We start from the raw sequence: 14,045 nt of genomic DNA, 5'->3' as shown, positions 1-14,045 counted from the left end.
CTTATATTACCCTCTATTGCAAAGCTTTATGGCCTATGAAACTATTTTCTTACATATGTCTCAAAAAAGCATAACATTTTTAGAAAGGCTATTGATGGTTCTGAAATCCTAAACAAATTAGAAGCCAATAAGAAAAATAAAGGATGTAAGCTGGGTGTGGTAGTGCTCACTCATAATCCAGCACTCAGGAGGCTGATGCAGGATAGCTGTAAATTTGAGGCCAGCCTGGGCTACACAATGAGTCCAAGGATAACTTGAACTACATAGTGAGACCATGTCACAAAAAGACCAAAAAAAAAAAAAAAGGAAAGAAAAATATAGAATGCTTTTCTGTTTCTGGTAGTCAAATGGTAATGCTGAAACCTTAGGAGAGTCCACGAACAGTACAGTGCTAATTTCACTAAAGCAAGGAGTACTAAAGGAGGAGTAATGAGCACATGAGAGGATGTAACATGAACAACAATGAACCACATTACCTGCTAGGTTATATTTGTAGTTGTTTTCTTGGTTTCATACAATTTGTTGGTACCAAACTAATTTGTATCCTAAAATTTCCAATAGTCGAAAAAAAATTAATCACTTTCTTACATAAGGCCAAAGAGTCAATAAATCTTTTCTACAAAGAAAATGTTTTCCTTATACCTTAAACTCTTATGTCTTAACTATGTAAAAGGTTTTCAATATCAAGCAATCTCATTAACTCCTTCCAAACAGAATAGTTTTAAAAGGTGTTCTACAAACAATTTACAACTACATAGTAATACAAGTAACAGAAGATACATTTTCCCTATAGTGAAATAAATTTATTTTAATAAATTTGATTATATTTGTTGATACTGCTATACTATATATATATATATATATATATATATATATATAATGATTTGTAAACATCCAACTAATGATTGATTTGGTAATGTCAGAGAAAACTGCAAGAAAGGTGAGGTGTCAAAAATCACAGGATGTAAGTTAAAAATAGGAAGTAAACCATGCATTGAAAATAAAAAGTAAAGCTACCAACTGTGATTCACCTCTGAGACCTCTTCCCTAGCAACATTTGCTGTTTAAGTCAGTATTTTAAATGGGAAGGAAGGAGATTTTTGTAAGCCTTAGATTTTACCTTTCTTAAATGCACAAAGCTGCTTTCTGAAAATAAATTTCATTAAAATGGAAGTGCCAATAAAATTGGAGCTTTTGTGAAGTCTACATATTATGTTCCTAGCACCCTAATTCTTATATCCTAAACATTTTAAAGTTTTTCAGTATCAAAAATATCTCATTGATATCTTCAAAATAGAATGATTTTTGAAAGATATTTTATAAACAATGATAGTATCAATATTAAAAATCAGAGAAAATAATAAAATTTCTATGTTAATAGTGAAATAACCATTTTTAATAAATAAATTTACATAAGAATTTGGAGTATCTGGGCAAAAACCAAAAAAGTGTTTTGTGTAGTTTTTAAAAAACCTATTAAAAGCTAAACACTTACTTCAATTTTCCTGTCCCAGGAATATTTCCCTCAATAATACCAAAGATTCCATCTGTTCAGAAAAAGATAGATCATAACAAAAGAATATGAAGAGGAAAAGTAAGATCTTGGTGTTAGACAAAAGTAGTTTCTAAGTATGATTTTCATACTAGATAGATTTCTTTAGGCAAGTTACTTGATGTATCATATACAAAATGGCAATTATACATGCTTTTCGATAATTCAGTGGGTTGTTTGATAAGACTACAAAGCAAGTAGCAGAATATCCAAAATGAAATTAAAAGATGTTTACCTACACTTTATTTTTCTTTTCTCCATCTTTCAATGACATAAAACTACAATAAGCCCAAATAATGTGTTGCATATGCAAGTACTCTCCGAACTGTAAGGAAAATATTTTAATGTCGAAAGCATCACTGTTTAAACTGAAACCAGTTATTTAATGTCAAAATAACCATAATTAACTGAAAAAACTTTTCTCTTTCAATTGTAGAACTACACCCTACAGGATACCAAAGGAATAAACTAAAATTAGAGATCAAATAGTTGGCAATCTTCATTTCAGTGGTCATTTTAAACCTGCCAGATTAAATGAAATCTATATTGACAAACCAAAATATTAAGAAATTTTTGTCAATCTCATTTTATGAATATTTTACAACTGATTATTTAAATTTTGATTTCCTCATAAGCCAAAAAATAAAATGATACATTCTTGCCTTACAAATTAGTTTTACTTCAAAACTAAATGTTAGCTAAATTTTTTAGAGAAAGGATAGAGACTTAAATTATAATCAAAGACAAAAGCAAAATTGTCACTGTTTATTCTTTAACATTATACAAAGAGAAATAAAAGTATTCACATGGCTTTGATTAACAAGATCAGTTAATTATAAAATATTAGTGTTTAGAAGAGAACCTCAAATTCTGTAATTATTGTATCTTTATTCTATAAAGACAATAGAAAGAGAGGCTACGGGTCAGACAATCAAGTGCTAGGGTCAGAGCTGAAATTTAACTATTTCTCAGCTCTCTTTTTTTCATGCTATACCACATTTCATCTTTGGGATCCACAGTAACAGTCATATAAAACACTACCTTTTTGCCCTCTCTAACATTTGATTAACATGCATTGTTTACTATGTAAAGTTTGTAGAACAAAGAAATATGGAGTGTTGGCTTGCATTTTTGCTACTATCTATAAAACATTTTTTCTTTGACAGGAATAAAAACATAACTTACACACATACAAACAATTGCTAGGAGAACAAACAGTTTAAACATTTCACTTGATACAATTACAGATAAATTTCTATTACATTTAAATTGGCCCTAGTATTTTCTGAAATTCACATAAGCCAAAGCGTGGTTAAGATATTCATCCATCCCAGGGCAGAGAAGAAAGCAGTGGGAAGGCTCCACAACCCATGCAGAATTTCTTTGCTCTTTTCCATTATCACTAAAAGATCACTGAAAACTGGTGAAAATGGGAAGCTAATATTATACAAACTATCCTATAAAAACTATTTATTTTTAAAAATACAAACCATTTAACAGAAATAGTTATTCAGAGTTCTCCCTTACCTTAACTTCCAACCAACTAAAGTCATATATATCCTGATTCCCTTATTTACATTTTTGTTCTTTACTTTATACCTAAATCTCATAGAACCATTTCACTGTACTGACTTTCTTTTTTCCTCAAAACTCTTTACTTTCTTTGCTTCCATTAAAGTTAAAGTTCTAACCATCCTTCAACTACTGGTGACCTCCAGGGATCATTCCTTATCCACTTCTACTCATTCACTCAAAAATACTCACTGAGCAGCTAGAAACTGCAATATATTCATTACAAGTTAGAAACTTCTAGATAACTATATTATTGAACAAATAGCAGGAAAAAATCTTTGCTCTCTTGAAGTATGTATCATATACAGAGGAGTCAGGTGAAAACGATAAACAAAACACATAAAAATAAGTCATTATAGCATATTAGAAAGGTCTAAGAAGTATGGAAACTGAGCAGGATAACTGGAATCAATTCCGATACTCTCCTTAGTTCTCTTATTTTGAAAAGGGTACCATAATTCACCAGAGCAGTCAAATAAAAAACGTCTATTCATTCCAATGTCTTCCTTTCTCTTTTTCTCTAGATCTTACTGGTCAACAAGTTTACTTATCTACCTCAATATTTATAACTCTCATTCTCATTATGATTCCTTTAACAAAAAATATCAACAAATACTACAGAGGATAAACTCTGTAGTCAGTCTGTCAGAATTAAATTATGGATCCACCACTTGCCATTTGGTTTTCAATATGTCTGAGTTTTTCTATGTGTAATAGTAAGTCAATCCATTATTTTGATCAAATAAGAGTGGAGGTATTTTCATCAATATTAGCATCAGAATCACCGGCAAAAGAACCTTTAATTCCTTAAAATTCTAACTGGTTTCTTTCTTCTAGTCTTATCCTTTACTAATCTCCAACACTGTATTGCAAATAATCCTTGAAATTCACAGACCCCAACAGTGCAATGATCCTAAACATTTCCCCAGTGCCTCTCCCCACTAAACAGTTCCTTATTGTCTTTCTCATAAAGTACAAATATATTAGCACGGTATAGAATTTAATATATTTTTCTTCTTCGTTTTCTTTTCTTCAAAAATTTAATCTTTTAATGCAGCATCAGTAAGGCAAGCCAGCCTGGAGCTGAGTTTTTCTGAAAAACATCTTCAAAATATAAAATTTGATTTCTTTTTTAAATTTACAAAAGTCTCAACAGGAGATTTTAAAGTTATCACGATTTGTCTTTCTTTTCAAATCTTATTTCATTCTCATGGACCAAATGTCAAGTGGTCTTTTATTTGATCTAATAACACATCATGGTATAGTATAACACAAAATGTGCACTATCAGAATCTTTTTAATTATTGTAACTCTCCTACTAGCCTGCTTTGAAACTATTTTATTGTTATTTTTTTCTCTTTAAAAAAATAGAAGCCGAATACATGGTTTATTTCCTTGAGGTTTTTTTTGTCATATTTTTTCTTCCTGTGAGGTAAACACAGAACAATAATTGGTAACAACCTGCATTCTAATGTGATTTGTGTAAGTGTAAAAATATATATGTTATTTTTCTATACATAGGTGAACTGGCATTTACCAAGATTGTCTTATTAGATGATAAAAATAATATCTTCATAAAAATAATAATAAAATATCAGAGGCTATTATATTGTTTAAAGCCATTTATATGATTTTATATATTCATTTCTATAATTAGAAAATAAAGACATTATCAATCACTATAATACCAGATTTAAAAGTACATATAATGTAAATTGCTAAATAAATATATAAAAGCTGAGTAAGTTTACAATTACAGGTGTTAGTAAAAGATCAAAGTAAAATTAGTGTGTTCTTTAAATTTCTAATTACTAAGCCACCTCTCAATACAAGTATGAAATTTAAGTCTTATTTTACCCACTGACCATTGGTAATTATATGTATAATTTATGCAGAATCCATCTATGTTAAACAAGTCATGAACACAAGCTGAGATAATTCTGAGAATTAAATTAAATAAAATGAGGTTATAATGCAAACAATCATATTGCCCAATAATTATCAATACTAATGTATAACTTAGAGTTCAGATTTGGATTTAATATATTGTTATCACTTTATGTGTTACTATACACAACTTTAAATAATATAAAACTAGGAAATGTTTTTTTATTTTGAAAAGAGAAAAGTCAAAAAAGAAAAACAAAAAGCACAAAACACAACAGCAAACTCAAAAAACAATAATATAGGTTTTCAAAACAGAATGAAAGAAAATTTAACAATGGTTGTTATATTGCATATTTTTCTCTTTTTTCAAAGAAAGAAAATTTCTTTCAAAAGAAAGAAAAGAAGGGTAGAACAATACCAAATTCAAAAAATTATCATCATAGAATCACTAGTTGATAACATTACTCGTTGTCATCTTAAGAAATAGTTGCTAAAGTCACAAAATCAAAGCATAAATGGTGGCTAGACACTCAAACATTGACAGTGCAAATAAGCAAAATTATTTTAACTTTACCTTAAAAATACAAATATTTTAGTTTTAATATAAGGCTTCATGTCCTTAAATGTCAAACAGGCTGATATGTGTGTACATGCATGTCCTATAGACATTTATCAAGAAAACATTGCAGTAAAATTGCATACTATCAATTTATACTAAAATATCTTACATTTTTATTGTTCATTCAGTATAATGTAGTGTATGTCCCTTACCAAAAATTTAAAAACTGAAAGTAGAAAACTTATTTTTGTTTTTTAAGAAGAAGTTGTAATAGGGTACAGTGTTTAACCATATATCTCATCTTAGCCTAATTTTTTCATTTTATATCATAAAAACCTTTCTATTGTTTTATGTTCTCCAATAAAAGTGAAAATAAACTAAAAAACTGTTGATAGTACCACAACCTGCACGATGTAAATAGAGAATGAATAAAACAAGTATAAGAAGACATGAAAGTGTCAGTGTCAACATAGCCATTTAAAATAGTATTAGAACCCCAATAATCACTTCCTAAAACATGATAAATAAAAAAATAAAGAAAATCAAGTCACAAAGGAATAATAGAAATTTTGTTATTACAGATAAATGACTGATTATGAAACAGTTTAGGTATTTTCTGTCTGAGATAAACTGACTAGATATTTATTTGGATATAAATTTCACAAAAGTTTAATATGTATTTAATGATACTCCTTTATTGTGATGAACTGTAATTAGATATCTATTACTTGGTAATCATATCTGTATAAGTTTAAAGAACAAATGAAATAATATTATTGAAAACAGGTGTCTGAGGAGGGGTTAATTAGGAAACATGCGAAAGATTTTACCTGTCCAACCAGGCAAGCAGACTCTTGGCTGCTCCAATTAGATCCACAACCGATGTCAGAAAGTCATTTGGCAATTTTCGGCTAGTTCTCCCATCATAATGACCACTTCTTCTCCTTCCTGTTATGAAGTTCTGTAGATTTTTGGCAGACGCATTCAGCTTATGAGATAGAGTTTTTAGATTTTCGGTTTCCAAGCCATAATTCTGAGTTATAGAAAAGATAATAGATTAAAGTCAGTATTTTTTTCTTTTGTCTTTTTCTTTTATTCTCAGTACTGGGGATCAAATAAAGTCAGTATTTTTTCATTCATGAAAATATTTACTATTTCACTATGCACAGATAATAGGCATATTACCTGGGTTACAAATGAGTAAGATAAGATTCCTGTCTAGCACACCTCATAGTCCAAATGAGGATTTGAGGAAATGAGACATATAGAAATAAGGAATGTTATGTATCACCATGGATACAGAATGATGTCTCCATTAAACTATGCCACTTGATAAAGCAAGATTGTAAGGATTCAAGAGTTTATTTTTAAAAACCAAAACCTAAGTTCATTACTTGTGAAACTATTATAGTCAATTATTGTTCTATTATTTATTCAATTAAATCATATAAAATAGAATACCTCTTTTTTGTGTTCGCTGAAAAACGATTCATAAGTTTCTGTTATAATATGATATAAGGAAAAATTCTGCTTTTCCAGGACTACTAATATACTTCCTCTTTTTGTTTCTTTGTTTTTTTTTTTTTTTTTTTGGTACCAGGAACTGAACTTACGACCTTGCCCTAACCAGGCAAGTGTGCTTGAGCTGCTGAACAAAATCCCTGGCTCATACTTCCTCTTTTTTATAACATCAGTTGTGAAGCTAAATTATTTTTATTTTTGTCCTAGCTACCTTAGCTCACATTAAAATGTAAAGCACAACCAAACCAAGTATAGTGAATTCTTAGTAATTCTTAGTGCATGTATCTGTCTTCCTCTTTTCTTGTCCTCACTTTAATATCTAGTACTATTAATTTATTCCAAATATTTTTGTCTATAACCTATTTTAAATAATGGCTAAGTTCATAAATATAAATATATTTCTGAATACATTTACCATCTTCAAATGGTAAAGAATTATACTATTTCCTCAAATAAAGTTTTCATAAATCAAAACTCAAGTTCAACACCTAATTGTAAGATTTAAAACACCCATAAAAATTGTAGTTAAGAAGATCAAATGATGCCCTTGATTAAATAACTTAGTACTGTAGGTATATTACTGTTATATGTAAAATTAAAAGTATATACCATCATAGAAGCCAAAGAATATTAGAATTTACTTGGGCCTTAGAGGCTGCTAGATTGTATCTTTTTTCACAGTTGAAAAAAATGAGGCATAGGGAATTTTTTTAATGTTTTTTTTTCAGAGTTCAGTGCTTAAGAGTAGATGGCTTGTTAAAAGTGACTGTATCCCATCTGTTGGGGAAGGTCGCTACCACATTCCTTTAGCATTGAATGGAGTGAAGTATGAACAAAAGGTTATAAAAAAGGAAACAAATGGCAAAAATAATTTAACTGTACACCAACAACCACTTGGTATCTACTTTATATGAAATTTAAATGGTTATTTTCTTATGGTAATCTAACAAAAGAGAAATTAATGGTACAAAATGGAGATGAGATTTTTCACACATAAACATTAACTAGCAAATTATAACATATATTACCACTTACAGATTTAATAGTGATAAAAATATGACCACTCTGATGAAAATTTATATTTTTGTTGAAATAATTCTCTTTATTTGAACCTATACATTTGTTTTATTGACAAACACTATATTAAGTATTCACTCTTTAATTTGAATTGCAATATTCACCTCACAAGTTAAAACATTTGGCTTGTGCAAAAGGAACACCTTTCTATTCAAATGCTACTGCATCTGATCATGGGTTATCTGTGAAATATTTGACAAATTTTATCTAGCTTGTAATTATATTAAGGACATTCTCTTCTAAATTTATAAAAGATATTATCACATGAGTAGATCATAACAATTTACTGTATAATTACATCAACTAATTGTGATGCTTCTGATCTCTCCAAAAGTATTTTCAGGTTTTTCCCATTTTAAATTATTGCTCTGAAATACAGAGTACCAACATTACTTTTGTTTATTAATTGGTTTAATGAAGAACCATGTTTACAAATTATAATGTTTTCTAAGAGAAGTTCATATTACTTTATTAGAGAGAAATCTAATCAATTAACTCAGAAATTGGTCTTTCATTTATAGTCATTAAGCCTCTATGAAGACTGATGTAAAATATTTCACCTTATAACATTAGCATGTCAACTTATTAGAAAAGAAAAAAATTTAAATAATGCTAATATTACAAATTAAAATCCGAAGTCTAAAATACCTTGAAATCTTCAAACTTCAAGATAGTAAAATTATTTCTAATGTAACTCAAGAATGAGGGCATAGAAAAATCTTCTGAATACAACCTGGAAAGCATACCCTGAGGTCTCCTATCTTGGAAACCACCTAAGAAAATATTCTATATGGAACAGAAGTAAAACATGGGGAAAAAAGAGATATGTAGTGGCAGGAGACAAAAAATATATACCATACAATGAAGAAGGAAATTGTCCCTTCAATATTAGAGTGCTTGCTTAGCATGTGCGTTGCTATGCATATTCGATTCCCAGTATCACACAATAAACAAACCCCTTAAAACCCACCAATAAAAAGTAAAACAAAACAAATTTACTTTTCCTAGTTAACAAATGTAACTAGGTATATTCATAATACGAAAGCATTTTTAAAAATATATAAGGATATAAAAATAGTTTAGAAGCTCATCTGTATGTAACCCTATTTTTATAAGAGAGCTTGACTACTCTCACTAGGTAATTTTCTTCACAACAATTCTCAGTTTTAAGTGCCTCAAAAATCAATTATTGTCAACACAGACACTTTCTCTCCTTTCAGGAAAGTGTATGCTTTACTGCACCTTGCTTTTAAATTATTGTTAGTTACACTCCACTGCTTATCATTTAAAGAATGATAACAACAATTAAATGAAGTGTCCCTTTGTCTTTTGCCAGTATAGTGATCAGAAGTACTGCCATAAATTTTTAAAATGAAGGTTTATTCACTATACACTTGCTTTATTTTTCCCACTGGATATGCATAGGAAAATGTTGTATTACTATTATTACAGAAAGGTCTACCTCAAGAAAACAAAACATGGGCATGAAATGGATTTAAACTGTTTTCTTTGCCCCAGTGATGGTGAAACTTTTAGAGCTTTCAATGATAACACACAGCCTGCTGTGCCAAGCATGCCAGAGATTTGCTTCTACTGTCCCATGTATTTCCTATGTGTTTCTATACTTGGTCACTAAAATGTGCCAGGAATCAGTCATAATTCACAATTAATTCAATATAATCACTCAGTCTAGTCTTGATGAATTGGTACTAACACTCGTCTTCTTGTTCATTTATATGTATGTAAAAACTTTTATATATATATATATATATATATATATATATATATATATATATATAGTATATAAAGAAATTAAGGAACATGTAATATTTTAGAAAAATTATCTGGGCTAAATCCTCACTAGTGCCAAATCGTCACTATTTAAATTACTTAATATTGGCACCACGTATTTTTCAGTATCATTTATTCATTTCTTATTTTGAATATATCATGTAGCAGGTGTTTAGGTTTTAATACTCAGCTATATAAGTTCTAAAAGCATTGCATTAATGAATTTTAGAAAATAAATTATTTTGAGATGAATGAACCAAGCAATTATATTGATAAGAAACAAATACTAGCAATTGCAAATATCAGATTTCTCATGCAAAGTGCCTATTATATGAAAAGTATGTAAAGAATGAAGTGAAAACTGCTTTTATCCTGTCATAAATGATTCACTTACAGTTCCCTATACAAGATACACTGCCAGAACACAAATTAAGGGTTATACATTAAGATATATATACCTTTTTTCTTCCAGCTGATATTCTGTTTTCTATTTAAGCATACAAAATATTTGCATTAATAGTATGAAAGAGTTAATACATATCCAAATCATTAACAGCTTACTTCCTTCTGGATTGCATTGTGCAAGCAATACAGCTGATATTTAATATATATGTTGCATGAATGAACAACTGACTAATAAATCCATGATTTTTATCCAGCTGCCATAACACTGATTCTACATCATGACTAAATTCAAGACACGGCAGACAAAAATACAGTATACCTTAAAAGCAATAGAAAAAATTGGTGATTTTTTGTGATTCTTACAATAGGAAGAGAAACTTCAAACACTGAATAGGCAAGACAAAAAAAGTTACACAATTCTTTGAAGAAAGGTTGGAAGTTTTATTCAGTGACGTATCACTGATTTAACATCCTTTATGTGCTAAACACTGGGCAGAAAGCTGAAGAAAAAATAATGGATTGGACTAAGGAGCCTTCTGTATAGGAAACTACCATGAATTGGAAGATTCTAGATTCTAAGCAAAGAATTATAAAGCATTATAGCAAAGAATTCTAAGCAAAGGATTATAAAGTGACCCAAGGAATATGTGCCCTTCCATATTATTTCCAACTCCACACCAGCCAAACCAATATATTCTTGTTTTCTACTGACCACTCCATGTTCTTCCACAATTCTGTCTTTACATGTGATATTTCTTTTGCCTAGATAATTTTTCCCATCTTGTTGCTCAATAACAGGTCCTCATCCTATACTAATGCAAATTTTACCCACTATTTCTGCATCGTTCAGCAATATTCCTGAATTTTCTTCTCTGGGTTTTGCTTTAAATCTACATTTTCATTTAAAGACTGCTGTCTTCTTGTATACATCCTAAAAGTATAGACTCTTGTCTTTCTAATATTCACATTTTTATTGGTAGCACTGTTTAAACATGAAGGTATAATTGCTGAAAGGATATATAAATATAATAGATGTAATAATCAAGTAGAAAGTCCAGGAGAAACCAGAAACAAGACATAGTTGCCAGTCCCACAGTAAAACTCCAAGTATAGTCATTCAACTTGTTGAAAGGGCATCTTACCTCCTGATTTTATAATGGATATAGAAATATATCAGAATAGGTGGTCAGAAATTTGTTTCATATTCACTAGAAAACACCTGTTAAACAAACTAAAAGATATCAACAATTCTGACAATTCTGGTTCCAACTCTTCACAATGAATATAATCATTATATAATGAAAACATGTGTTATTAAAATTTTTTAAATGTTCCTGACCAAAAAAGAAAGGCTAAAAAAGAAAGTAAATATTTGACCTCTTCAGGAATGTGACTGCCAAATAAACAGAAAAACAGGAATTCAGTGACTTACTGTTTTTTTCTGTGTCAAATTACAGAAAAACTCAACACATAATTAAGTATTCAAATGATATAACCATAGTTTTTAAACCCAGAACCGCACAAGGATTAAAACTCATCATATGAAGAGATTCATCACAACCCCATGGCGTGAAATCAGAAATAATGCAGGCATGCATCTCTGATCTCACACTTTTAAGTAGGTTTAGGTCAGCAGTCTTATAAATGGGCCAGACCCAAAAATCTACAGATCTACAATAATTGTATATAATAATGTCAGTCATCAACTTTCTTTCCTCCTTCAAACTGGCAATGTGAAAGCGCATAAGTATTTCATGTATAAATAGTTCTGTTTATCTTCTCAGCTAAAGAAATACAAATGACAAATAAATACATGAAAAACTGTTAAGCATCACTGGTCATCAGAGAAATGCAAATTAAAACAACACTAAGATTCCATCTCACTCCAGAAGAAATGGCCAGCAGAATCAAGAAAACAACCAATAACAAATGCTGTAGAGGCTGTGGGGGGAAGGGAATTCTTTTGCACTGCTGGTGGGAGTATAAGTCAGTGCAACCACTTCGGAAATCAGTCTGGGGATTTCTCCAAAAGCTTGGATTTGAGGTTATTTGACCCAGCTATTCCGCTTCTGGGCAAATTTCCAGAAGAAATGAAAACATCACACCAAAGTGATTTATGTGCACCCATGTTTACTGCAACACAATTTTTAATAGATAAATCTTGGAAACAACCCAAATGCCTATCAACTGAGGAATGGATAAAAAAGACATGGTATTTTTATACAATGGAATACTACTCAGCTGTAAAGAAGGACCACATTGAAGCTTTTATAGGTAAATGGGTGTAACTTGAAACCATAGTAATAAGTGAAATAAATCAAACTCACATGTGTAAATATCGTATTGTCTCCTAGTGTAAGAAACTGAAAGAGTAAATAATATACAAAATTTATAATAAATATGGTAACAGTAAGAAACTGCTTAAGGAGGAGAAAATAACTCAGGGAAAAGGAGAAAAGAAAAAAGATATACATTTGTATATATATATATATATATATATATATATATATATACTTAATGACTACTAAGATGGTTGTAATTCTATTAGTTTTTGAAACAAAACAGTTAACATTCATAGGATTAGATCAATTTTGCATGTCTGTATCTGGTAATTTGAGTTATATTTTTGAAGATAACTACACAAAACAACAACATTTTTATGTTACTACCAGCTTGTTTTGAAAGCCTACATTGTTATTGTTTGGGCTCTTCATTATTGTTATTTGTCTCTTTTGTTTCTTGTTTTTCTTATACTTTGTCTTGTTTTGTTTCTCCCTGAATACAGATAGATGTACACGTATAGGCTTGTATATGCCTAGAACTTCTCCTGAAGAGTTTACAAGAATTGATTTCATTATGTGTGATGGATGAACAACTACACTGAAGGAAATGAACATCATGGGAATCATTACGGATTTCCTATCATCTTGTTTGAAGTCCAATAATGCTTTTATTCATCTAGATTGGTTTTAGTTTGTTTTCTATTATATGATTTCAATATGTGTGAAAGTATGGAGAGCTATTTGGAAGAGAACAAAAGACATTATAGTAGCCATTATTGACTTCCTATTGTCTGGTTTTGAAGGCCCTTAAGGCTTTTCCTTTGTTTTGATTTGTTTTATAGTATTTTTCTATTAATTTACTATGTGTGAAAGTATAGACAACTATTTCGAAGAAAACAGACACTATGGTAGCTACTGTTGATCTGTTGTCTTAGTTTGAAATCCCATGTTACTTGCATTATTTTTTTCTCATTTGTCTGTTTTGTTTTATTTTGATTCTCTTTAAAATAAAAAGCATTCTGTTTAGCAGACATACAATTATTATTGTTGTACAAGACATGGCAAGTAAGGAAATACTAAATCATGTGCCCATCTCCAGGCCACTTCCATCATACTTTTAAGACCACCTTGATTCAAATTTAGAAATTGATATGATAGAAATACTGTGGGTCTTTACCTTGGGGACTATCTTTAACTTTAGGCATGATTTATGCAACTTGATTCAGAGAAGAATGAAAGTGCATATCCCGGTTTGTATTATTTATCTCAGAAATAGGGAAATAAAAAGATCCGCAAACAATATGAAAATACTCCTATATCACCACTTTTAAATGTTACTTGAGCATTAACTCTAAGCATTTGTGCAACATATTACATGTTTAATAAGCATAGCTGCTTT

At 29.8% G+C, this 14,045-nt stretch overlaps 1 protein-coding gene across 5 annotated transcripts in view; it reads right to left on the bottom strand.

Moving 5' to 3' along the window:
* Positions 1 to 14,045, bottom strand: part of Cnksr2 (connector enhancer of kinase suppressor of Ras 2) — a 284,365-nt gene that overhangs the window by 221,513 nt on the left and 48,807 nt on the right. For all 5 annotated transcript variants that reach the window (XM_063242887.1, XM_063242888.1, XM_063242889.1 and 2 more), the window contains exon 3: positions 6,401 to 6,603. In XM_063242887.1, the coding sequence (XP_063098957.1) occupies positions 6,401 to 6,603 (203 nt within the window). The remainder of the gene's footprint in view (positions 1 to 6,400; positions 6,604 to 14,045) is intronic.

The sequence above is a fragment of the Cavia porcellus genome, unplaced genomic scaffold (genome assembly GCF_034190915.1).
Source record: "Cavia porcellus strain 051 isolate PalLab524CR breed Dunkin Hartley unplaced genomic scaffold, mCavPor4.1 scaffold_33, whole genome shotgun sequence".
NCBI lineage: Eukaryota > Metazoa > Chordata > Mammalia > Rodentia > Caviidae > Cavia > Cavia porcellus.
Note: the sequence above shows the minus strand (reverse complement) of the source record. Positions and strands in the feature narration are given on the sequence as shown.